The sequence below is a fragment of the Lynx rufus genome, unplaced genomic scaffold (genome assembly GCF_022079265.1).
Source record: "Lynx rufus isolate CCGP_SWC_20201006 ecotype Redwood Valley unplaced genomic scaffold, mLynRuf1.p SCAF_5, whole genome shotgun sequence".
Classification (NCBI taxonomy): Eukaryota; Metazoa; Chordata; class Mammalia; order Carnivora; family Felidae; genus Lynx; species Lynx rufus.
This window is the reverse complement of record NW_025814867.1, coordinates 45,433,199-45,459,530: the sequence shown is the minus strand read 5'-3', so window position 1 is coordinate 45,459,530 and position 26,332 is coordinate 45,433,199. Positions and strand designations below refer to the sequence as shown.

Here is a 26,332-nt window from a genome sequence, read left to right as displayed (position 1 = left end):
ACAATAGTCAATTTGACCAATAAGTAAATAATATAACACAATTTTAAGTGGCAATATGAAGAAAATGAAACGGAGCAATGAGTTAGACAGTAGCTGGTCGAGGTGTGCTGTTTAGGTAGGCTGGTCCAGGAAGTACCCTCTGAGGAAGTCATATTTGAGTTGAGTTCTGCATGGAGAGAAGGGACCAATGATTGCAAGGTCTGGCGGATAATCATTTCCAGCAAAAGGAAGGGCAAGGGCAAAGTTCCTGAGGCTGACCCAAGCATCGAGTGTCTGAGAAACAGAAAGCTGACTTGTGTACTGAGCCTAGGGAGTGATAAGAGGAGATGTCTTAAGTAGATGGGCTGGACCACAGAGGGGTTTGTAAGCCACAGTAGAGTCCAAATTGTATCACCAGTGCATTGGGAAGTCACCAGCATCCATCCACTAGCAGTTCAATGGGATCTGATTTACATTTACATTAAAAAAACTTTTTTTACATTTATTTATTCTTGAGAGACAAAGTGAAACAGAGCACAAGCAGGGGAGGGCAGAGAGAGAAGGAGAGACAGAATGGGAAGCAGGCTCCAGGCTCCGAGCTGTCAGCACAGAGCCCGATGCAGGGCTCGAACACACGGAACCATGAGATCATGACCTGAGCCAAAGTCACACACTTAACCGACTGAGCCACCCAGGCGTCCCTACATTGACATTTATAGAGGATCACTGTGTCTCCTGAGTTGAGAATGAATTGCACAAGGGAGAGAAGTTAAGAGGCAATTGCAGGAGTCCAGGCCAGAGACAATAGTGATCAACAGGACGGTAATAATAAGGGAGACAGTAAAACACGGTCAGGATCAGATACATTTTGGAGGCAGCAGTGAAAGAAGGTGTTAATGCATTGAATATGGCAGGGTAGGAGGGGGTGGCAAAAATCAAGAACAACTCTGAGTTTTGCCCTGAGCTGAGAGGTGACGAGGGTGATTAACGAGATGGGAAAGGCTCAGATTGGGCAGACGAAAGCTCTTCCTGCAGACAGTGTTCCTTATTTGCACCCATACAGGAAAAGAAAAGGTTAAGAAGTAGGAATCATGTCAAACCTACTGTGGGAAGCAGGAAAAAATAAACACCAAAGAGGAAAATTACTTGCCATGGTCATTGGGTAAGTTGGTCACAGGACCTACAGAGTCCAATCCAGGTCTCCTGACTATGCCACGTCTGCCAAAACACATCAAATATTTATAGCAGAACAAATTTTGAAAGAAATATATCTGGAATTAGAATCCTTTTGGAAGCAGTGATCCCTGTGTGTAGTGGTATATGTGATAACTCTGTTAAGCAAAATATTAAGTTGACTAGAATATCCTGTTTTTCTATTCTAAGAAAGAGGTTAATTCATGTTTAACTTCTTGCATAAGAAAATATCTGGAGAGCTACATGCTGAGTGTTGGCATTCCAAGATATTTTAATTGTGTTCCCTTTTTTAGGGTTTAATTTACATGTAGCAGAATTCTCCCTTTTTAGGTATGCAGTTCCAGAAATTGTAACAAAAGTTTGCAGGCATGTAACTCCACCACAATTTCACCCCAGAGTTCCCTCCGCCCCCTTAAGAGTCAATATTTACCCACCCTGGCCAGCCCCTGATAATTATTGATATAACTTATATCCCAATAGTTTTGCCCTTTCCAGAGGTCATATAAATGAAGTCACACGCTTGAGTCTCTCTTCTTTCAGTTAGCAAACATTTGAGATTCGTCCATTTTGGTGCATGTGTCAGTGGTTTGTTCCTTTTTATTCCTGACTAGTATTCTGTTGTACAGATGTACCACAGTTTGTTTATCCGTTCACAGTTGGTGGACATTTGGGTTATTTCCATTTGGGGGCGATTATGAATAAAGCCACTATAAACATTTGTGTATAAGTGTTTATGCAGCCATATGCTTTCAGTTCTCTTGGGCAAATATCTGGAGTAAGATTACTGGGTCATGTTACGAGTGTATGTTTACATTTTTAAGAAACTGCTAAAACTCTTTCCTTGGCTGTGCCATTTTGCAATCCCATCAACATACATAAGAGTTCCAGTTGCATTCTTGCCAGGACTTGATATTGTCAGGTGATTTTGTTTTGTTTCGTTTTAATTTTAAACATTTTAATAAGTAGGTTGTGATAGTCTATTGTGGTTTTATTTTGACTGATATTGAACATCTCTTCTTCTTTCCTTTTTTTAAGTTTGTTTATTTTGAGAGAGAGCAAGCGAGAGCATGAGCAGGGGAGGGGCAGAAAGAGAGGGAGAGAGAATCCCAAGCAGGCTCCACGCTGTCAGCACAGAACCCAACGCGGGGGCTCGATCTCACAAACTATAAGATCATGAAGGAGCCAAAACCAAGCGTTAGACACTTAACCAACTGAGCCACGCAGGTGCCCCTTTGAGCATCTTTTCTTGGGATTGTTACCCATATGTCTTCTTTGATGAAGTGTCTATTGAAATATCTTGTCTGCTTTTTAAAGTTGGGGTGTTTGTTTTCTGAGTTTTTAGGTTTCTTGTATATATTCTGTACACAAGTCGTTTATCAGATATGTATTGTTTATGTATTTTATCCTAGTCTATGGCTTACTTTTCATTTTTTATGATGCTTTTCAAAGAGGAGAAAATTTTATCAATTTGTTTTTAATTTTATCATTCATACTCTTTTTGTCCAAGAACTCTTTACCTAACCCAAGGTCACAAAGATTTTCTCCTGTTTTCATCTAGAAGTTTTATCATTAGGCTATACATTTAGATCTATAATAAATGTCTAATTAATTTTTGAATATGGTTTGGTTTTTCTAAATGTCTTTGTTAAAATCATCTTTTTCATAATGATAAAACATTTCTGTGTCATTAACATCAAGAAGTCATTGGCTAGTCTAGATTTTGTTTCAATAGAAGTGCAGGCATGGAGTGCAGCTTGGTTTTTCTTCATAAAAATCCCAGATCCACTCAATGTTCATGCGTCCTCAGTAGTGCCCATGGCTCAGCGCCTGGGCATTTTACATCATTTAAAGACACAGTGTCATGTCTGATCTGGCTTACTGGTGATTTTCAGCACATGACAAGTCAAAGAGTTTTGGCTCCCAAGTATGGTGATTTCTCAGGCTACTCCCAATCCAGCTTGGGTTTCCCAGCGCTTACCACCCCCTTCCCCATCTGTGGCTGCTCATCTTGGAAAGAGACTTTACAGATAAGGCATTCATAACCCTCTACATTGCCTTGTCTATAATATGCCTTTATTATTTTTCAAATAAGGACCATGTACAGAGAATATATGCACAGGCGTTGGAAAATTAATAGAGATCTTATATTCATTTCAATCTGAATTTCCTGGAAAGGGATTTTTAACCTTGAAATTTTGCCTTGCTTTGTAAGTACTTAGTGAAGTGTCTTGGCCACTGGGCTTAAAACGTTTCGTTTTAACACTTCATGCCCTAGTGACTAGCCTATGTTTTGCCATCCAAGGAGATAGTGCTGGTTTTCTAAGGTGCATAAATACGCACTTCATTCAGGATCTTCTCATGGATGGACAAAATATTTTTGCTAATTAGACTGAGGAAGAAAGAGAGACAGAGAGAGAGAATATGAGTAGCTATGGTAGAATGAAAGACATTTGAAGGATTAATTCATGTGTGATCTACCCTGAGTGGGGGAAGAAAAAGATCTGAGTAGGGCATGTATACATATCACTTGCAGATTTGCTAAGAGACACTGCTGTCTGGGAAAGTGAAGAAGAAGGAGGGACACGGTACTCAGGAGAGGGTGTACTGGGAACATGGGCTGCAGCTAGGGCCCAGAATGGAAATCAAGTCCCATTATCACACTGTTACGCCGTCCTCATGGCGACTAATGAAGCTCCCACGGGACAGCAATCAGCACGCTGCCAGCATGCATGCACAGGAGTCTCTCCTGTCTTTGCTCCAGGACTCTGTTCAGGCCTCCCCACCCCCTTCTGTTGAAGTCAATCCTAGGAAGCTCAGCAGTCTAGATTCTTGGGGGTCCTCCCTTGGAGGGTGAGACCTTGGGCGCCTCTGAGGTAGTGACCACATGTAAGGGGAGTGTCCATCCCTGATGAAAGAGGGATCAGACAAGACCAGCCTGAGGGGAAGCTCCCACAGAGCTAGGGCACTGGTGGACACAGAGGCTCTGGGACAGGGGACGGGTGGCACTAATATGCATGTGCTCACAGACCACATGTGGGATCTGCGGCAGCCACTGCTCGTCCTTCACTCACGTGACTGTCCAGCCAGTCTCACCTGGGGCGCTGCACCCACAACCAGATGGTGGGAAGAACTGAAATTGGCGCTTCCTGGGAAAGTTCTCAGCAAACAAACAGGTAAAAGAGTAAGAATGCTTTGAAAGCAGAGCCCGCCTTTTGACTTCTAGGAAGGAGAAGGGTGACAGGTGGTAGAAACACTGAGCAGTCAGACTGGGGAGAGAGGGCAATTCAAGGCCTTCTTTATGGGAAGAGACTCTCCCTCCTTCTCTCTGCGGACTGGCCTCCAATACTTTGACCTTGTGTCTTTGGGTACCACTTCTCAACCCTCAGCAGATGGATTCTGATTAGTCCAGACATCTATTCCTAATCACAGTAGACTGGAAAGCATGAGTCATAGTGCAAAGATGGCTGCCATAGAGTTTTCTATCAGGGTATTAAAAGGAATTTCTCAAAGAAAGGACCCAGGGCTGGGAAATCAACCCAAAGGCTGATGATGCCTCACTGTAGTAACACTTGGAATTGTCATTTCACACCGTTGGCTCCTGTGGAGCTCATTGTCTAGCTAATTGTCTTCTCACATGAAGGCCTGCCAACCCAGATTTCCCCAGGCAATTATATTTTTAATCCTGAGGATATCTTGTTGCTTTGATCCCATCCTTGGAACATGAAGATAATCTTGAATCTCTTTTTGGTCATCTCTTATTTTTAACTGTCTCTGTCCATGGTCAGTGCTCAAATAAAGGTTTGATAGGAAGCTAAGTGTTTGGATGAGATACAACCTCTGTTTTTATGTGAGTCTCTGATAGTAATGTCTGGGTGAATCAGTCTAAAGGTCTCTCTTGCTAGCATAGCTCCATAAGTCAATACTCGTTATTTCTGGAGACTTGATAAGATATAAATCCACCCAATTGTACTATTATTCAGCTCTTCATTATGAGACTATTTCAGGAGACTTTTTATCTGTCTGGCTAAAAATTGAACTATTGTATTACTTGGAATATCTTAACAAAGGAGGGGCAGGAAATCTAATAATTGCCCCAGTGTGTCTGAAAAGAAAGGAGTTGACACATGGAAAGCACATAGGATAAACCCCAGTAGGAATTATATTTTTGTTAACATTGCTACTATTATTTTGATGTAAATCATCAAAGAAATTGTCAGTATTTTAAGTGTCACACACCCACACAAAAGAAAACATTTATACAACAATAGTAATGGCAGAATCAAACTGCTCCAAAGTTTACCATTGCAACACATCTACCCCAGGTTATATCAGTGAGAATTTTTGTTGATTTCTCTGTTATAGGAATTCAGTCCATCTATGATTATTTTTTTAAAGTTTTTTTTTAATGTTTATTTTTGAGATAGAGAGAGAGAGAGGGAGCAAGCAGGGGAGGGGCAGAAAGAGAGGGAGACACAGAATCCAAAGCAGGCTCCAGGCTCTGAGCTGTGAGCACAGAGCCTGATGCAGGGCTCGAACTCATGAACTGTGAGATCATGCCCTGAGCTGAAGTCGGATGCCTAACCGACTAAGCCATCCGGGTGCCCCTCCATCTATGATTATTAAAGGAGGGGGTCTCAACTGGTGCCTTCCTTCTTCACTTATTTAGGTAACTTTTCCCTCCTTCCCAGAATAGGTCAGGATTCTGCTAAATTGAGGCTTACGTATCACCATAGTCTCTGTACGAGATACCAACAAGAAACAGAAAAATCAGAGGGTGTGGTCACACGTCTTCTTTGACAGGATCACAACCTTCCTCTACTTAGGCTTTCTCTGTGGCTGCTCTCTGTCACAGAAGCCCAGCTCTTGCACTTACTTTAAATGTCCTCATAACCATCATCAACCCTGAAAATCCCTGCACTGAATTCACCCTCTCAGTCCAAATCCACTGTGACTTCATCTGTATTCTGAAAGAACTTTGTTTTCTTTTTCTTCCCTTTCCTCAACCCTTTTAATCCTCTAGTTCAAGCAATTAGCTCTACAAATATTAGCTGCAATCAAGGTCTAGCACATGTGGTAATTTCCCCCCTAATAAATCAATCAGTTCTTTCTGTGGAGTGTGTGTGTGTTTTTTTTTTTTACCCCTTTCAGTCATTAGAGAATTACAATGCTACTTGAGGATCACCAGCAACTTGAATCAGTCAAGAAACGTCAATCAAATTTGCCAGATTTTGCTTTAAAGACGAGAAAAATGGGATAGATTCACAAAGGCCTCTTGTCTTAGAATAGGAAGCTTGATAAACCCTTGTTGAATCCCTCTCAGAGAGGCCTTGGAGTATAATGATCCATTTGGAAGAAAATCAAAATCAGCTTTACCAGCGACAAATTGGACAAAACCCAGAAACTCTCATTAAAAAAAAAAAAAAACTAAAAATTAATAATTGGAATAATCAACCACCTAGTGTCTCTAGGCAATACAATATTCTATAATAGCTGACAGGTGAGTACAGCAAAGAAAAAAATAATCTAGCAAATGGACATATTCGAATTCTATAACTGGCAAAAAAATTTTAGTTAGAAGGCAACTCAAGGATCGCCTGGCCCATGCCCATCATTGTCTCTGAGCTGACTCTAGGGTTGCAAGTGGAGGCTCTTAGGGAAAAAGGAGTGAGGAGAGTCTTCAGCAGACCTCCTCCATCCCCACCCCTTCCAGTATAGAAGCCCAATTTTTAAAAATATTTTTAATGTTTCTTTATTTTTGAGAGAGAAAGAGACAGAGGAGGATCAGGGGAAGGGCAGAGAGAGAGGCAGACATAGAATCCGAGGCAGGCTCCAAGCTTCAAGCTGTCAGCCCAGAGCCCGACGCGGGGCTCAAACTCACAAACCTTGAGATCGTGACCTGAGCCGAAGTCGGGCGCTCAACCGACTGAGCCACCCAGGCACCCCTAGAAGCTCAATTTTTATCTCTTACTCCACTCAAAAGTTCAGTTGAGGAAATGGTTTCTCTGGCTAAAAATAATTTAAGAATTGCCTATGTAGCCAAGACCATTCTTTTCATAAAGGAGTAAAATGAATGCCAGAGTAATTAGGGAATTCTTAATTTTAGTGTTGGACCCTGGGTCATATCTTCCTCCCCACCCAGTGCTCTTTCCTCATGGTGCCATGCTGTCTCTTACTCTTAGGGAGCAAATCAATGAGAATTCCCATGTCTTTGGAATTGGGCCTTTTTTTTTTTTTTTTTTTTTTTGCTTTTGTTTTTGAATAACCATAAGGGAAACCCAATGAAGCCAAATTAGTATGAGAAGACTCATAAACGAATACTGAAAGTAAAAGCATAGTCTGCAATTGTACTCTTTTGTCTATATCGTTTCCGGTCTCACTGGAGAATTCTATCATCGACCAGCACATGGAAGGGGTCAGGAGGGAGGGTAGAAAAGGCCTAGTTCCATTTTCATATGTTACCAAATGTACTGCTGTTAAGATTGAGAGAAGTAAAGATTTCAGTAGGATACTTGGTGAAAACTTGCTGACATTAATGACTCAAATTCTCAGAGAGACTGCAAGGAAAATGGTGTCATCACTGTCATTCAAGACATTGAAGATGAAATTTCAAAAGGAGGCTGTCAGGCATAATGACTGCCAGGTTCTATTCTATCATTCTCAGAGGGTGGATCACATACACTACTATGCAGCCTGTGGGTGGTTGATATTGAAGTTTGAAAGGAAGCTGCAGAGAGGAGGTGGGGTGGGCGTAAGACCCGAGAGGGACTGCTTCACAACCAGGAGACATCACCGTTGACATTCTCATGGTGATTTGGGGTAAATCTGTGATCTGGGGCCGAGGTTTTAGTCTGAGATAGGCTGAAACCTGACCCATCGGGACATTTTGACAAGATCATGATCTTAGTGGGGAACAAAATTCAGGAAATTTGAGCTGTAAATGGTTGTACCAATTTATTAATTTACAGTAAGGAAATTTCTCTCTGGTGTCTGAATGTTCACGTGTGCATGCACTCCAGCACTGAGATACCTGCGAACCCTAGTCAGCAATCAGAAGGCAGCTGTGTGAGAAGAGCCCTCGTTCTCAACCTTGGCTGCCCCCTGCAACTCCCCAAGGTGCTTCAACACCGAGGCCATCCCCTAAAATAAATAAATCTGAATCTCAAGGATTAGGACCCAGACATTAGTATTTTAAAAGTCTCCTCCAATGATTCCAAAGGGCAGTCAAGGCGGAGAATCACTGGGTCAGAGCAGAAGACGTTGTCTATGCAGGTTGCCATGAGCCTGAGGCCTCATCCTTTCCACACAGGGGTCCATGCTTTTGCATACTATAGACCGTGGGTTGGTTGGTTGTTTAAACTCGGAACAGATAGAAGTTTGCCATTAAAAAAAATTGTTTTAATGTTTATTTATTTTTGAGAGAGAGAGAGAGAGTGTGTGTGCAAGCAGGGGAGGGGCAGAGAGAGCGGGAGAAAGAGGATCTGAAGCAGGCTCTGCACTGATAGCAGAGAGCCCAACGCGGGGCTGGAACTCACCAGCCGTGAGGTTATGACCTGAGCCAAAGTCAGGTGCTTCCCCGACTGAGCCTCCTGGCACCCTGCCAATTTTTTTTAATTTGCCAAGTGAGGATGTATTTAATGATCACTATTCATTAAAGAAAGGAAATTTTAACAAAGATTAAGAAGGACATAATTTTACAATAAAAGAACTATGTCGTATTTCTTTTTCTTCTGTTTCTATGGATCAGGGAAAACCCCACTGTAGGCTGAGGCACACTTAAGAACTGGTGTGATCTAACTGCTCTCTATATCCAGTCAAGGCTTATCTTCCTGGATTGCTTACCATACCATGGGTTGGGGTTTGGTTCACATTAAACCACTGTCCCATGCTAACTACTCCTCTCTTACCACAGCCTTTCCATAGATGTACTCATAGTATTGATTACGTTGTAAATAATTTCTGCTCCCAGGCTTGGAAATATTCTGTCTCTTCCAATTACAGAATATGCTGATTTAATTAGCATAGCTCTTCTTCGACATCTCAAACTAAGGTTTCTAGAATGGGTGTAGCACATGTAACCCCAGATAACCGCTTCTTGGGGGCACTGCTGCTCCCTTGTTTCATTACTGGACAATGATGACAATTATTCTAAATCCAGGGAAGAATTCATTGGGAGGGCAAATAACCTGTGGTGGGTTGTTCATTGTGGGTGTCAAGTTACATGAAATGAAAAAGCTTACTTAGATTGGAAACTTAATTTTGAGTGCCTCTTTGGAATCTAGTGTGTGCTCTGTTCTTCTGTGGTCGTGGTTTATGTTGCCCCCTTCCTCCTCTGAAGGGCCATGGGCATTTTGGGATCAGTTCTATACTTACTTGTCTATCTTTCACAAGACAGCCTCTGGGGGCGCCTGGGTGGCTCAGTCGCTGAAGTATCTGACTTCGGCTCAGGTCATGATCTCATAGCTCGTGAGTTTGAACCCTGAGTTAGGCTCTGTGTTGACAGCTCAGAGCCTGGAGCCTGCTTCAGATTCTGTCTCCATCTTTCCATCTCTCTCTGCCCTCCCCTGCTCTTTCTCTAATATAAACAAACATTAAAAAAAAAATCAAAACAACAACAAGAAGATAGCCTCTGGAAGCTACTAAGAGAGGGTAGCTGTGCCAGGAAGTCTAAGACTGTACGTAAAGAACCCCTCAAAGTGCACATAACCTTGAGATTCACTTATGCTGACAGTGGCATAAAATACATCTTCCGTTATTAATTTCTCTTCAGCTGACATGCTTAAAAGTGGATCAAGAGAATAGAAACTAGCATCAATATGTGCTTTTGACCAAGTGGGAAAATTCTGTTCGAAGATACCTGTGTTCTCCAAGCATCCAAGATGTACAATTAGTGAGGATTGCTCTGCCCTTATTACTCCCAGCCCAATACAACCCAAGATGAAGAGCTTATCTTCTCTTCAAGGCCAAGGGCTTTGCTCAGGCTAGCAGATAAACCTCAAAATGAGAACACCTGGATTTGAATCCCAGCTCCATTACTCTCTTGGGCAAGTTGCTGGGTCTCTCTGAGCCTCAGTTTCCTTATCTATAAAATGGAGATATCATTTTCATCATCACTTCATACAGTGATTGTGAGGACTAAATAATATAATTTAGGTAAAATACTGAGCAATATACCATGCATACTAAGTTCTCACTAGAAGTTAGGCTCTGGGTCAGAGCCTAGCACAATAATGTGCCATACAATAGATACTCAGTAAACACACACACACACACACACACACACACACACACACACACACACACACGTTCTGTGTCTGAAGGGAAAATCTCAGTAGAAATGCTGAGGTGAAAATTTGTTACTAAGTTCTCAACGTTAGTTTTCAGACATTAATGATGTAACCTGACTTACTTGCTATTTAATCTTGCTCATGAATTTGTCTCTTGTCTCTCTAACTGATGACTTCTCCTAGGACCCTTGCTTTTCTGTGGTAAATTCCTTTTTTTTTTTTTTAAGTTTACTTGAGAGAGAGAGAGAGAGAGAGAGAGAGAAGCAAAGAGAGAGGGAGAGAGAGAATCCCAAGCAGGCTCCATGCTGTCAGTACAGAACCCAATGCAGGGCTCAAACTCACAAACCATGAGATCATGACCTGAGCCAAAACCAAGAGTTGGACACTTAATCGACTGAGCCACCCAGGTACCCTGTGGTGAATTCTTAGAGCAGACTATATGAACACAATCTCTTCTTTCCATGACAGTGACCTTCTCTTCTTTATAGATTCAGATATTTCTCAGACCCAGAACCTCATTTCCTTGCTAGAGTCCTGAAGCAGCAAAGCATTTTGAAGGAAAGCTTTTAGAAAACTAGATATTTGCACCTGTGCCCCAGGAAAAATTGGAATGAACTTTTCTATGATTCCAAATCATGAATTGGGAAGAAAAGGAGTTAGGGGGACAGGCCCTGATGGTTGGTCTAGGGCACTTCATATTGACACAGAACCCAACTCAGTTCAATATTTTCTCCTGTTACATTAACATTTTTCAAAATCTATTAATTACCAATAAATACATATATGTTCTTCTTCTGTCCACACGCCTCTTCAGCCCCCACCAAAAACGAAAACAGAAACACATCAAAAAATGCACTTCTCAGGTTGCTGAAAATCTGCCATAGGAGCCAAGCCTGTTTCTGAAACTTTCAACTCATCCAATCAGACAAAAGGCTGAGGAAAGGGGAGGCATTTATCAAGTTACAGGGAGGACTCCATCTGTTATCTTAGACCTTTGTTACCAAGTGACACAAGAGGAGATTGTCGAAGGCAGCATGAAAGAGTTTTATTTTACAGACTCTTAGTCCAAAGCTTCCAAATTAGAGAGAAGCAGCAGCAGAAAAGAAGTCAAGTAAGTATGATGAAGAAGTCTCCATATCCTGCCATTCTACTGACGAGAACCACCGTTGAGGGTGAAGGTGCCTCTGTGGCCGGGATCTGTCCGTTCAGCTTCTACAATAAATGCAGCCAAAGGGGCAGTCACTTCTCATCAGTCACAAAAGTCTCCTCTTTAGACCTCACTCTCACAAAAGCCATTTCTCATCATGCCAAACCAACAAAAGAAAGTCATTTTTTGTATGGCTGGGGTGTTAAGCTTCGTGTGCGCCCTTGGAGTTGTGACAGCCCTGGGGACACCGTTGTGGATCAAAGCCACCTTCCTCTGCAAAACAGGGGCTCTGCTCGTCAATGCCTCTGGGCAGGAGCTGGACAAGTTCATGGGAGAAATGCAGTACGGGCTTTTCCACGGAGAGGGTGTGAGGCAGTGCGGGCTGGGAGCGAGGCCCTTTCGGTTCTCACGTAAGTAACAATTGCATTTGAATTATTTAATACTTTAGGCGCGCTCTCCCAATTGTTACAAGGAATTACTTTTAAGAAGGAATTATTTTTAAGAGCCTTGCCCTGTCTATTACAAGCCTCTTAAAACAGACGTGAACCATTTGAAATACCTAGGACTCTTCTGAGCAATTTCTTCTTCCTAGTTTTTACTATTTTGTTCTTATTATTTCATTCTGTTTTTATTATGACAATATATAGTTGATGAGTTGGTATGGAATTAAGCTTTTTGAGAAGGTAAGCAATTAAATTCTCTTAAACATTAATATTTATGCTAGAAATTTTGGTATCTTTTTAAAGGGGGGGCAACTTGGAGAAATAGAAAGCTGTAAGAGACGATCTTCTTTTTGTTCTTAAAACAAGAAGATCAGTGTCATGGGCTCCTTAAGCAACTCTAACTTCTTTTCCACCTTGCTCATGACTTTGTACCCCATCTATCCCTCTTTTATCCCTGCTAGCACCTTTCCTGCTGCTAATATTTTTTTTTTCTTTTTTCACCAATGTGAATCACTTGGCTTTTGGAATTTAAAGCGGATCTGCTATGCTAACTGGGAAAGAAACAGATGCCTATTTAGGATAGAAAATTTGCAACTGATTGACCTTCAAATCATGTAGAGAATATGAGATGGGTTTTCTGTTCGATTTTTGTGAGATGGAAGTGTTACCCACAGTATTTATAACCTGTTTATCTTAAGAAGAGAATTTTAAAAAAATTACCATGTGAATAGGCAACTCATTAAATGAAAATTAATAAGAAGGCATTTGTTATATCTCTCACAACACACATACAGAAATTATTATTATTTCAAAAGGGCTGGTTTGGAACAATCTTATGAAGAAACAGCCAGTAAATTACTGCATAAATCACTCTTCAGGAAAGGAGGTTACCAAGTGAGGCATTTAAAATGAATTATTATTTTGCCTGGGTATTTTTTTTTCTCTAGCATAGGTAGAAAGCTAAATTAATTGAATTTATTATTAACATATGCAGTGTCTAATTAAATTTCAGTGCTGGCCTATTTATATTTCTGCAACATTCCTTCTATCTTCTTCGCAGTCACTGGACACCAACTTTCACTCACATAGGTTATTAGGTGATACGAATTGTCACAGGGCTCCAAAAAATCCTCAAGAATTAGTCTTTAGCTTTTCGGAAAATTATCATCCACTAGATTTGATGAAGTGAATACCAACTCTTTTCGCTGAATGGCTTCAGTTCATTAAGGTAATGGGGCTGTTAAAGTTGCTTAGCTGTCCTTGGGGGGAAAAAAGAACAAAGTAGATCACATGATTTGCAACTGTATTAAAAAATAAAAGAGGAAAAAAGATGAGTGGAATTAGGTAACTCTCATTCATTGACAGCTAAAAAGCGAGAGGAAAGCTTCTCACACATGAATTTAGACAAAAGCAGGGACCATACAGTGAGTTTTCTGGAGCCTTTGCATTTTGTACAGTGAAACAGATCAGCTTTACTCATACCATAGGACAGGTTTCAAACGGTAGGTTTTGTGAACACTTACAAGACATGAAGCACGAAGCGTGTTTTGTCTTATTTAATCCTCACAAAGCCACATGCCTCAGCGGTTTGATGAATAGTTTTCATGGCCGTGTCCTCTGCTAGCTCTGTCTGTGACGCCGTTGTGCTAGTCAGGTGGCCTACCCTTTGCTTTTGTGCGGACTCATAGAGTCGTGGGGTTTAGACAATACCTTCACCTATGACAGAATTTCATTTGTCCTTGTGATACTTTGAACATTTCCCCCCACCCTCGTTAAGAAGATCTTACATTTGTTAGTCTGTTCTGTGGTGACAGCCTCTCTGTGTAACCTGTCTCTACCCCAGACATGTTAAAACCTCATTAATTTCTTTTTTTTTTAATGTATTTACTTTGAGAGAGAGAGAGAGAGAGAGAGAGAGGGTGAGCTGGGGAAGAAGGGAGGGAGGGAGGGGGAGAGAGAGAGAGAAAGGGGGAGAGAGAGAGAGAGAGAGAGAGAGAATGAATCCCAAGCAGGCTCCACACTGCCAGCATGGAGAGCCCGAGGTGGGGCTTGAACTCACAAACCATGAGACCATGACCTGAGCCAAAATCTAGAGTTGGATGCTTAACCGACTGAGCACCCAGGCACCCCAAAACCTCATTAACTTCAATGAGACCCTGCAAAGCATACCTACAGTATCACTTTTTCTGCCTAAGCTTAGAAGTATCTCTTTCAATGGAACACAAGAGAAAGTTAGGAAAAGTGAATACTGGATTCCCTAAAAAGCATAATGCTCATTAATTTTCTTAAATGTTTATTTATTTTGAGAGAGAGAGAGAGAGAGGGCAACAGCGGGGGTGGGCAGAGAGAGGGAGAGAGAGAGAGAGAGAGAGAGAGAGAGAGAGAATCCCAAACAGGCTCTGCACTGTCAGCACTGAGCCCGATAGGTCTCCATCTCATGAACCAGGAGATTATGACCTGAGCCTAAATCAAGAGTCCGTCGCTTAACTGACTGAGCCACCCAGGTGCCCTGCATAGTGCTTATTGAAACAAGCAGCCCTCTCAGTGATAAAAACTTCCTCACCAATATGCCTTTCGAACATCCTGCACTGAATTGACACTCCTGCTACAGGAAGGCTTCACAGTCCATATCTTCACGTTCAAAATGCCATCACCCTGTCAGTGACGTTCTAACAACGCATTCTTGAAGGAAGAGAGCCCTCAGATCATTCGCCTGAGAGAAAAGTGTAGTCCTGATACTGTAAGAGAATGGGAGGCCTAACCCTGTTTTCTCAATAATGGCATCCTTCGAGCAAAACGTAGAGCCCCCAGAGAGCTCAGGGTAGATGATTCTTTCCTGTTTTTTCCAGAGCCCAAGTTATGATTAGGGCACAACTCACTTCCCAGAACTTTTCCCTTTCTCATATTCCCCTTAGAAAAGTTATTAAGCAAACATTTGGATTGAAGAAACTTTCCAATGTAGGAGGAACGGAAAAGGCAGCTCGTCCAACTATCAATCGCTTCGTGACCCGGTTCTTCGCGCTGTGGAGGCAGCATCAGTTAATACAGATCTACATTTCGGTTCTGTGGGATTGCTAAATGCTACCTCGCTGACCAAACTTTTCATTTAGATCAGCACTGGTCAACAGAAATACAATGTAAGCCATAAACGCAGGCCACATATGTAATTTTAAATGTTCTAGTAGCCATACTAGAAAAAGGGAGTAAAGGAAACAAGTGAATTGTGATGACATTTTTCTTTAACCCAAGAAACCCAGAATACTGTCATTTTAACATGCAGTCAACGTAAGAGATATTTTACTTTTTTTGTGCTAGGTCCTTAAAATCTAGTGTATATTTTCACTTACAGCACGCCTCCATCCAAACTAGCTATATTTCAAGTGCTCACCAGCCATTTCAATGTGGCTAATAGCTATCACAACTGGACAGTGCAAACTCAGCTAGAGATTTCCTCTGAGTAAATCGGGCGTTGACGGTGTCCATATTCTAAATGAATTTTTGCTTGGTTCTGCTGCACAAGTGTCCGTGTTATTTTTACGGGCAGTGCCATGTGTCACTTTTAAAACCCAGATATATAGTGCAACATGAGGATAAGGAATGGAGCAGAAAAATCGTCAGGCAATGTTGTCATGTTTGTTCCTATTAAACGTTCCCTACTGACCACTCTGTCTCTTTTAATTATAACAAGAATCTTCCCTGCCAGCATATGCACAGTTATGCCGGGCAAACTTCTGCCTCGTTTACTCTGGCTGACTCTCATCCACTTATGGGTCAGCGCTTCATTTTCTAGAGGTCACTAGCATTCATACCTAGCACACAATTTCATTCATTATGATGAAGGGCTGTTTTCCTTTCAAGGAAACACAACCGGTGGGCTTAATTTTTCCTGATATGTCACCTGTAAAATTTTAATGACGATGTCTCAACTCTTACTGTAGCCATCAAGACAAAAACTGCCAGTTTTGAGCTTAGTATGTGCGGGTGGGTTTCTGTTTTGGTGCTTGGAAACACTGTGGAGCATCATCAAAATAGGATACCCAAGAATCATATGGTATCAACCATTCCTAGATATGTTGATCTATTTATTGCCAAGATAGTTCAATGAGCTGGTAAAAACATATGGAACTTTTTTTTTTTTTTTGGGGGGGGAATGTGAAAAATAAGATCTCACCAATCATGGATCACAGATTGCAACTTTAGTCATACTTTTAAAAGCATTTTAATTGAGACCTTATGATTGAAAATGTGTTAAAAAGCTTAACAGATTTAACTTACTTCATATCTTTTAAAGTTTATTTATTTTGAGAGAGAGAAAGGCCACACAAGTGGGGGAGGGGCAGAGAGAAGGAGAGACAGAATCCCAAGCAGGCTCCGCACCATCAGCCCAGAGTTCGATGTGGGGCTTGACCTCACGAACTGTGAGATCATGACCTGAGCCGAGATCAAGAGTCAGATGCTTAACCAACTGTGCCACCCAGGCGCCCCAAAAATCTCATGTTTTTTTTTTTAAGTGGGCTTCATGCCCAGTACGGAGCCCAATGCGGGGCTTGAACTCAGGACCCTGAGACCATAACCTGAGCTGAGATCAAGAGCCAGACGCTTAACTGAGCCACCCAGGCACCACCCCCCACCCCTTCATATTTTTAGAAAGCAGAGTTTCTTTACCAAATGAGGCACATCACCCAGGTTACAGAGGGGATGTTGAAACTACTTGTGTCGGCAAGCAGGTGGCTTCTCAAACCTACTATCTTGGGGCAGAATAGTCGGGACTCAGTTTCTGCCACTGTTACTGAGAGTTGGCACTGTACCTTCATGGTTTCCTGCAAGTGTGGCTCCCCCACCTGGAAGGACCCAGGGGTTCCCCTCGTCACCATCCTGCACATCCCACATCTCTCCTATCACCCTGCCTGCCCACGGCAGAGCCACAAAGGTCTTTGATGGTACCTCCTTCTAGTAACACTGCCTACCCCCCACTTCCTTAACGGATGGTCTGGTGAGAGGGAAAGCTATGGAGTTCAGCGGGGAAGCCTACCTGGTAGGAGGGCAGAGGGAAGACAGCCATTTGTACCATTTCACCTAGCTTGCATGGGCCCTCCTGCCTTTTAGCTCAGGACCCTGTTGTCTAGTCTCATTCACTCATTAAAACAGTCCAGCAAATAGACTTTTTGTTTTCCTCCCATTCAACAAAAGTGATTGTTAAGCAGCAGTGGTACGAAGGGGGAAATCTTCAACTTCTCTCAGCTTAATAATGGTTTCCCGATTTGTCCTTCCCAGACCTTGATAGTCGCTCTATTTAAATCACCTTGGATTATAAGTATTTGAGAAAGTGTATTTCTCTGCAAGGAGACCCTCAGCCCCCAGAAGGCAGGAGTTCGGTATCATTCATCCCGGAACTCCCTCAAGCAGGACCCACACGGTGCACGTCACAGAGAGGTGCTTAATAAATGCGCGGTAAACAGACACTATCGGGATTAACCTGGGTTTGTGGCAGGTCTGTGTCACCGAGGATTGGATTTGGAGCACATCACATTTCATTGGTTTTCAGCTCTTGCATCTGTAAAATGGGAGGTGAAACCAGGTGATTTCTAACATCTCTTCTAGTTCAAACGCTTTATGATCTATATAATGAGGGGCTGGCTGTTCTCGACAAGGTCCTTCCGGCTTTAAAATTGCTTGACCCTTCTATTCTGTCGCTTGAAGCCTCCACTGACACATTGCAGCCACCATTGTCGGAAGCTGTGAGTTTTGTGTGCCTTTACTCTTTGGTCCTCAAATCTCATGATTTTTAAAGTATTCTGAAATACCTACCATTTATCAGGACCCAAATGAATTTTATTATCAAAGTGAATGCCCCTCTTCTTCCCGATCAAAAGCTTTTACTTTTTGTGTAGAAAACTACGGGTTAATGAAGGAGAAAAAAAAAAATGGAATGTTTTGGAATTCTAGAGAGGTGCATTGCTGGGGTTGCAGCGAGCAGGGGCAGCCACAAACACCCAAACAGACTAGATGGGGTTATTGAGAAAGCAAAAGGGAAGTCAAAATACAGTGAGAGGCTGAACTCCTATTTCCTCCACTTTTCCCTTTCTCTATTTTTCCTAGAAACTTCTCTGCCATCCTCCCTGAAAAACTCCTCTTTCTTGCATTTGGTTTCAGCAACTGATAATGGCAAGAAATTAGGAACGACCAGCGTGTTTCGTACTCTCGGGGGATTCTTTACCCAAAGGAGGAACTGAAGCAGAAATCATCCTCCAATTGGTGAGAAATATGGGAAGATGCTGTTGAGGAAAGGAACTTCTCTCCTTGCCTAGGCCAGGAAATGACCTTTTTCCAGGCAAAGACATAGAAAAGACTATTTACCAGGAAAAATCCCTCACAGAATTAGCCTCGTTTGAGGACTATAGTTTTGCACACATGCATGCATACAAGCACATACACACACACACACACCCCTTCCTTTAAATTACTCTCTACTCTAATAGCCAGTAAAGTCATCACCTGGGCTCTCCTGAGCCATGAAGCAAAGGCTGACGGGGCTGCATCTGAAGCTCCGTGCAATAGGTCCCAGGTGGGGCTTCTGGAACTTAACCCTGGTGTGTGTGAACTTCACCTGTCGGAGCAGGACTCCAAGTCATTTTTACAATTTGCTCCTGTGCTTTGTCTTTGACTAGCTGTGGGTATCTTCCCCAAGGACGTTTGGGCAACACAGAATTAAAAACACTTATTTCCGCTGCCCATTTACTGGGTGCCTGATAGGTGCCAAGCATTTTGCATATATCACCTCCACCCCTTTGGGACGTGTTCTGATGTCATTCCCCCTTGAACAAAAATGGAAACTGTAAACTCAGAGAGGTCACAGGACTTCTCAAAGTCACAGATCTAGTAGGTAGCCAGCCTGAGACTGAAATTCAGATGCATGATAGATCGCGATCATTCTTCTGCCACATCTGTCTCCTTACAACGTGCAAAAAGAACACAAAGCAAGGAAGAAAATCTAAGAGCAAACTTCAGTTTCACCATCCATTTCAACAATGACGTCGGGACATCACAAGAACTAAATCTTGTATATCAATATGATGATGGTCCTTGGCCTAGCGACTTGGGCTCATTCACTGCCTCTTTATTTCACATTCCAGTGGCCCTAATGTCTCAGCCTCGATCTCTGACCTTTGGAAGGTAAAACAGTCAAGCCTAGTCTGTTTAATAATCTAGGCTGAGCGGGTCACATGCTTATGGCTAATCTTTGGGTTATGAAATTATATTACATTAATGTTGATAATTTATGTTGAAAGCAGAGTGAGCTGATTGCTCCTGTGGCTGGCTGACTTAAGATCACCGCCAACGAAACGCTTCATGGTATGATCTTCAGAATTACTTACTTGACCACAACAATTATTTCACCAAAATGGCAGGCTCTTTTCTGAGGTGTCTTGAGTGGTTTCAAAACAGAGGCAGAGATAAACAGAAAAGCAGGTACATAGCATTTGGTTAACTTCAAAAACTGGTATTTTATTAGGAGCCAGTGGATTAGAATTAGAGCATAAATTAAAATCTCATTTTTAAAAAGTGAAAAATAAAAGCTCGTTTTTATCTCTGAAGTCGATCAGGGATTTCATAAAATTAAACACTTTCTTTTTTTTTTTTTTTTTAACAAAACTTATTTAAATTAAACAATGACAAATAAGTCTTTCACCCGGTCACGCCTGTAAACACCCAGACTGGTTGGGAGATGATACACTTTTATTACAGGTAGGATAGAGCTGACTAATAGCAAACTGTACCTGGCAGACTAATTTATGCAGGATTCGTATTTCGCTCCCTCTCAGCGTGTTATAATTGTAGCAAAGCCATTCTCAGGAGTTATTACCCCAACATAATCATACCCTGTGGATTAGGAGCAGTCAAATGGGTTCTGTTATCAGAGACACATATGCGCCAAAGCAGCTGTCGTCCCTCAGCCACCGTGGGTGATTAAGACTCACTGACGGGGCTGCCTCTGAATTGGGTTGAGTCAGGTAGATACACTTCAGCTGAGAGGAATTCAGGCGCGGTACTGAAAAGATGGCATATTAGACGGTTCTATCTTACCGTGAGGTCTCCTCCTCTTAAGTGCTGGGGTCACGGATTTCATTCTCCCTGACCACGGCAGCTGTCAGAAAGCAGCCTGGCTCAATACCTAGGCGTGAGCTTATGGGGGATATTAAAGGAGGCGAATGCACTGAGCGTATGTCAAGGAATGCCTTTTACTGGATTTTCATAATGACCGGCCGCAGATGGGCTGAGGCGAAAGTCAGATCAAGAGCGTTTCCGGAAGAAGAAAGAAACCTTCTCTCTTACTCCCTTTCAAGAAAATGAATAGCTGAGCACCAAGGGGCCAAATACAACGGTTTTTACGCACCTTTTATGTGGAGGAGGACAAGTTGAGAAGGAAGACAGGACCTCTGAAGCTACCACATGGCTTTAATCTAGGAAGAGGTTGCTGCACCATGGCTGACATCATTATCAGAGCCTGCCTTCGTTCCCAGAGCTCCACAGATGGTGTTACCTTCATTCTGCACCCAGCCAGATAAAGGCGAAAAGGGTTGATGAAACCTAAGCCATCGGGTCAGTGATCCATAACCCTGGTTGCAGCTTAGAATCACCTGCACCATAGAATCACCTAGGCTCCATCCTAGGCCAGTCGAACCAGGATCTCGGGAGGGGGCGCCTGAGAAGTGGGATGGCTGAGAAGCTCCCTGGGAGATGCTGATGTGTAGCCAAGGCTGAGAACTACAGAGGTGGCCAGTGGCCAAGACAGGTGGAAGCAGGTGAGGCATCAGAAGTCCCCCAAATAAGGGAAGGACAAGACCTCCAGAAGGAGGGCAGGGAAGAGGAACAGCAGTGTTTAGCATTGCTTCCACACAGGTGGGAGGCTTTAGGATCCTTAGTTTCCACTCCTTCAGCTGTTTATTTCCACGAAGGGTCTCACAGTTGCCCTACACCTGCCTGGCCTCAGCAAGAACGTGAGATCTGATTGATGAGTTTGAGTAAGGAACAGCATACTTGGCTCTCAGCCCCAGAGACTTCTCATCTTTCTGAGCCTGCCCACCACTTACAGGAGCCTGTTTTCCACCTGATCAGGATAAGGGAACCTGCTCTGCCCTGGACTGGGAGGCTCTCAGGTGTCCAGCCCCACCTGTGACGAGGTGGGTGAGGCCGCCAAATTCAGAACTTGGTGGAAGATCTAAGCCACATTCTCCAGCACTGTATCCAGAAAGAAAGCTAACATTCTGACCTTCACCTGCCTGTCTCTTGTGGAAGGGTTCTGCTCCTTCCAAAGAGACTATCAGGAGACTATCACCTCCTTAGAGATGTGCCATCGGCCCAAAAATCATTTTAGAGAAGTCATTACAGAGAATGTGCAAGAAATTGCACAAGGGAAATAGAAATGAGAATGAGAACAATATATCAGATGCTGAGGAAAGTGTGTGACAGGTACCAAATAAGTAATTAGCTATAAATCTAAAGTTCCTGGATCATTTACAGGAATAGTCACCCACCTGGTCAGGGAGGGGGAGAAAAGTAAAAATGTGGGCTACAAGATAGAAACTTTGCCTGAATTCCATGTGTTCAGGGGTTCCATGTCCATAGGGACCCCTATGGGGAGGAGGGGGGGAATCGTCCGTCTCAATGTACAGTTAAGTGCTCTGACCACCTGTGAGCCCAAAATTCCCACCCACCCACAATGCCTGATCATGAGACTTGAAAATGCAGACGCTCTCAAGACATTGGGTTCTTATATCCTCCACTCCTCTTCGTGGAAATATGACTGCCCTACCGTTCTCATCATGTTAAAAAAATATTTAAGCGATTACTTAAAATCGACATAGAGCATCTACGTAAGTGATCTCACTTGTGTGTCTCAAAAGTTCGTTGACTTATTTCTGTCACTACTCACATTTACACAGAAGGGAGCCAAGGTATCCAGACGCCCACATGAGCAGTGAATGGCCAAGTGAGACTAATCCTAAACTTTCCTAACTACAAAAGCTATGCTTTTTTCAACCTGCTATGTTACCTTTCAGTTAAGGCCTGGCTATTTGTCACTCTTCCCAGCAGCATCTCTGTCCTTCTTGCTTTGGTGTTGGATGATATTCTAACTAATCTTCTTGGTAATGCCTAAATATAGGTTTAGATTGGACTTCTAAATTCCTGTTCAAGACCTGTAGGATAAAAGATAGGACTGTCAGACTCGAATCAGTAATAGATATAAAGGAGAACAAACTTTCAAGATAAAATATAATGGAGGAAACCAGCAGATAGAAATAAATTTTAAGGCAACTGAAATGAAAGCCATGCATTTAGAGACAGCAAATAAAACACGAATTAATGGCAAGTAATAAAGGAACATCCTTAGCAGTTGGTAAAAACAAATAGTTTTTTTATCTTATTCTTATTACTCTCCAATGATCTATTGAAAACAGCATGACTTTACATGTAAGACACAAATTCTCTGTAAGTTAGAGTCTATGCGCCCTCACCCCCATGCCGAGGAAAAAAAAAATCACTGGGGCCTATAATGTGCCTAAGCGTTCTCCTAGACTCTGCAGATATGAAGGAATGAGAGAGGGTACTTGTTCACAAACAATGAAGAATCTAGCAAGAGTGTTTTTTTTTTAATTTTTTTTTTTTTAATTTTTTTTTTCAACGTTTATTTATTTTTGGGACAGAGAGAGACAGAGCATGAACGGGCGAGGGGCAGAGAGAGAGGGAGACACAGAATCGGAAACAGGCTCCAGGCTCTGAGCCATCAGCCCAGAGCCTGACGCGGGGCTCGAACTCACGGACCGCGAGATCGTGACCTGGCTGAAGTCGGACGCTTAACCGACTGCGCCACCCAGGCGCCCCTAGCAAGAGTGTTTTAAATAACTGTCAACGTATAAAAGTTGCACCAGTACGTCAGTCAAGATGGACTGTTACGTTTCAACAACAAGTAAGTTCAAACATCACAGGTCGATCAGCAAAGACTGATCTCTTGCTCAGAGAACATATTTGTCAGAGATCAGCTGTAGGTCCATTCCGGGGTGCAGCCACCATCTGGAATGCCACCAGTTGTTAGATAGAATTGTGGAGACTCTCACACTGGCAAGTAAACCCTCTGACCCGTAACTGACACATGCCACTTCCACTTAGACTTTGTTGACAAAGGTTGTTACACAGCCACATCTAACTTCAAAGGGGCCGGGACGTGCAATCCTATCACGAGCCCAGAATCGGGAAGAACCAGAATTGTAGATAGTTGAATAGCACTAATTACTATCACAATTATTGTTTTTATTCACACAGCCCCAAGAAGTAGAATTATTGTCAGGGCAAGGCACAAGGAAACTGGAAGAAAGTTCTTAAGAGTTAGAGTTAGATTTCACTAAATGGCATGGAGGAAGCCATTCTGAGCAAAGGAATAGCACGAGCCAAGGTATGAAGAGCCTATTGTGGTCAGAGTACAAAGGACGGGAGAGAAAGGAGAAGGAGGATAAGGCTGGAGAGGAAGGCAGTGACCAGAATATGGAAGACTTTGCTGTACCAACGCAGTTCATTTGATCTCGAAGGCAGTGGGAAGCCACTTAACGGTGTTAAGCAGGTATGTGACAAGGTAGAAGATGGACTGGAAAAAAAAACAAAAGAGAGGTGAAGAGGCCAGTCCACAGGCTCCTTCATCCAATATTTAGTGGCCCAAACCAAAGCATTATCAGAGGGCTGCAAGCGAGGGGAAATATTTCCAAAATAATCCGAAGCAAAAATCAACAGACCTTAGCGACATGAAACGAACCCCAGACTTCTGCAGGACAGAGAGCTGTAGCAAGTTACTGAGAAAAGAAACACAGAGGAGAAGGTTTAGAGGGAATAGGACACTATTTTTGGTCATGTTTAATGAGGTTCACTTATAGGCCAGCAACAAGTGATGTCCATCAGTTGCACAGATGTGGAGGTCATGGGAGCAGGTCTGGAGTAGGGGTAGAGAAGAAGGAATCAGCAGATTAGAGGTGGCAGTGGGATCTACAATGGAAGGAAAGATTTCCAGGGAGGGGAATCAAATGAGAAGGTGAATAAGAGTGGGTTTTAGAAAATACCAATACTTATGGGTAGAGAGGAGGGATTGGCAAGGCAGGCTGAGGAGGAGGGACAGTGAACTGGAAAGGAAATGAGCAGAGGGGAAACCGAGAGAGGGGAAACTTTCAAAAGGAAGTAATGGTTAACAGTCCCAAACACCACACAGGTGCCAAACGAGAGGCAATTAAAATAGTCCTTTGAAATTTAATCTTTTTCTTTCTTTCCTTTCTTTCTTTCTTGCTTTCTTTCTTTCTTTCTCTTTCAGAGAGAATGAGCGGGGGAGGGGCAGAGAGAGAGGGGGACGGGAGATCTGAAGCGGGCTCCATGCTGACAGCACGGAGCCCAATGAAAGGCTGGAACTCATGAACCATGAGTCATGACCTGAGCCAAAGTTGGAAACTTAGCCACCCGCGTGCCTCAGTCCTTTGAATTTTAACACCACAAGGTCATGGGAGACCTTTCTAAAGCATTCCTGATAGAGTGGTGGGGAAGAGAGGTCCTTGTAAGAGCTGAGGAGGGAATGGGAGGCAAGGACTCAGAGAAGGGCTGCAGGCATACCTGCGTGCATGCCTGTGTGTGCACGAGCGTGTATGGGTGAGTCCACGAGTATGTTCACAACGGGAGAGGCTTGAAGAAAGTGCTGAAGACAGACGGGAGAGGTAGGTAATGGATTGAGAAAGGACCCTGTGAGGCAGAAAAGGATGAGTCTGACAGCACAGGGAGAAGGCCAGGCCTTGGGACAAGAGGAAGAAAATGTCACTCAGAATGGAGGGAAGGTTGGGCCCAAACCAAAGAAAACATGGCAGTGGGGAACTGACAGGTGAGAGAATTGCCCTGATAGCCCCTGTTTTCTCTTTGGAATGGAAGAGTTCAATTCACTGGATGTTTTCAAGCCTTCTGTAAGCCAGGCACACAAGCTGACAGAAATGGAGGCAGGGGGTGGGGGTGATAGGTGCTTAAGAGTGGGGGAAGGGATGGAATATCTGACAAGGGCCAGAAGGGAAAAAGACTGGAAAAGACTCTGCAGGATGCCCTGGGGAGGGGGGGAGCCCACAGATCAGAAGCCCAAGTTGCAATGGGGGTACAGAGTCAAGGGACATGGCTCAAAGAATAGACCCTCCCCCCCCACCAAATCATTGAGGGAGGGACAATTCCCCACAGAAAGCTCCCCTATGACTGTATTTTCACTGCAGATCCTCCGCTTAGGACTCGCTCAGCTCCGTTTTGTGATAGCAGACTGCACTAATGAGGGTATGACAGCCTTTCTCTGTTCGCTGAGCTAGTTATGCAGTGCGGATTTCCTTGCCGTCCCCCCACCCCATGACAGGTGCTTTCTATTCTGCTATTAGGACAGTGGCCTCAATGACTAGTATCTTCTAGCTCTCAGTTTCTGACTAGATAATCTTGTCAGAAATCTCTGCTTACAGACTGCAGGGAAGAGAAACTGAGCTCTGAACCAGTAGTTTGACATGTATGTTACAAAACATAACTCACCTTCCTTAGGTTACCTTGGATCTATACATATACAGCATTCTTTTATTTTTTTTATTAATTTTTTTAATATGAAATTTATTGTCAAATTGGTTTCCACACAACACCCGGTGCTCATCCCAACGGGTGCCCTCCTCAATGCCCATCACTCACCTTCCCCTCCCTCCCACCCCCCATCAACCCTCAGTTTGTTCTCAGATTTTTAAGAGTCTCTCATGGTTTGCCTCCTTCCCTCTCTGTAACTTTTCTTCCCCCTTCCCCTCCCCCATGGTCTTCTGTGAAGTTTGGGATACAGCATTCTTTTAGAAAGCACTCTGATCCAAGTCACTCCTTTCCTGGAAGTTCATCCAAAAAAGTTAGTGTTGCTCATCTTCCACACCCATAAAAGAAAGAAGAAGGAATGTGCTTGAAGGTGGCCATTACAGCCTCAGCTGGAATGCCGAAACCATGGACGATAACCTAACAGACGGCAGTGCATCAGCTTGATGGAAAATCCAAGTTGTTATCTGTATGATAGTTGTGAAGACAACACGTATGACATGGAAAACGCTTCTATTCTGAATAAGACGTACAGAATAGAACCTCAAAACTCCATTACGAGTATAACAACATAGGAAATAAGTATTAAGATGGACAAAGATTTGAAACGACTAAAATAAAAGGGAAAACCTTGCTTTTGTATTGGTAGGACTGTGGGTGAGATTTTT

At 43.0% G+C, this 26,332-nt stretch overlaps 1 protein-coding gene across 1 annotated transcript in view; it reads left to right on the top strand.

The window, feature by feature from the left end:
• Positions 1 to 11,761: 11,761 nt before the first annotated feature.
• The window catches only part of CLRN1 (clarin 1), a 38,691-nt gene continuing 24,120 nt past the window's right edge, over positions 11,762 to 26,332 (top strand). Inside the window, exon 1 of the mRNA XM_047098674.1 lies at positions 11,762 to 12,014. Within this exon, the coding sequence (XP_046954630.1) occupies positions 11,762 to 12,014 (253 nt within the window). The remainder of the gene's footprint in view (positions 12,015 to 26,332) is intronic.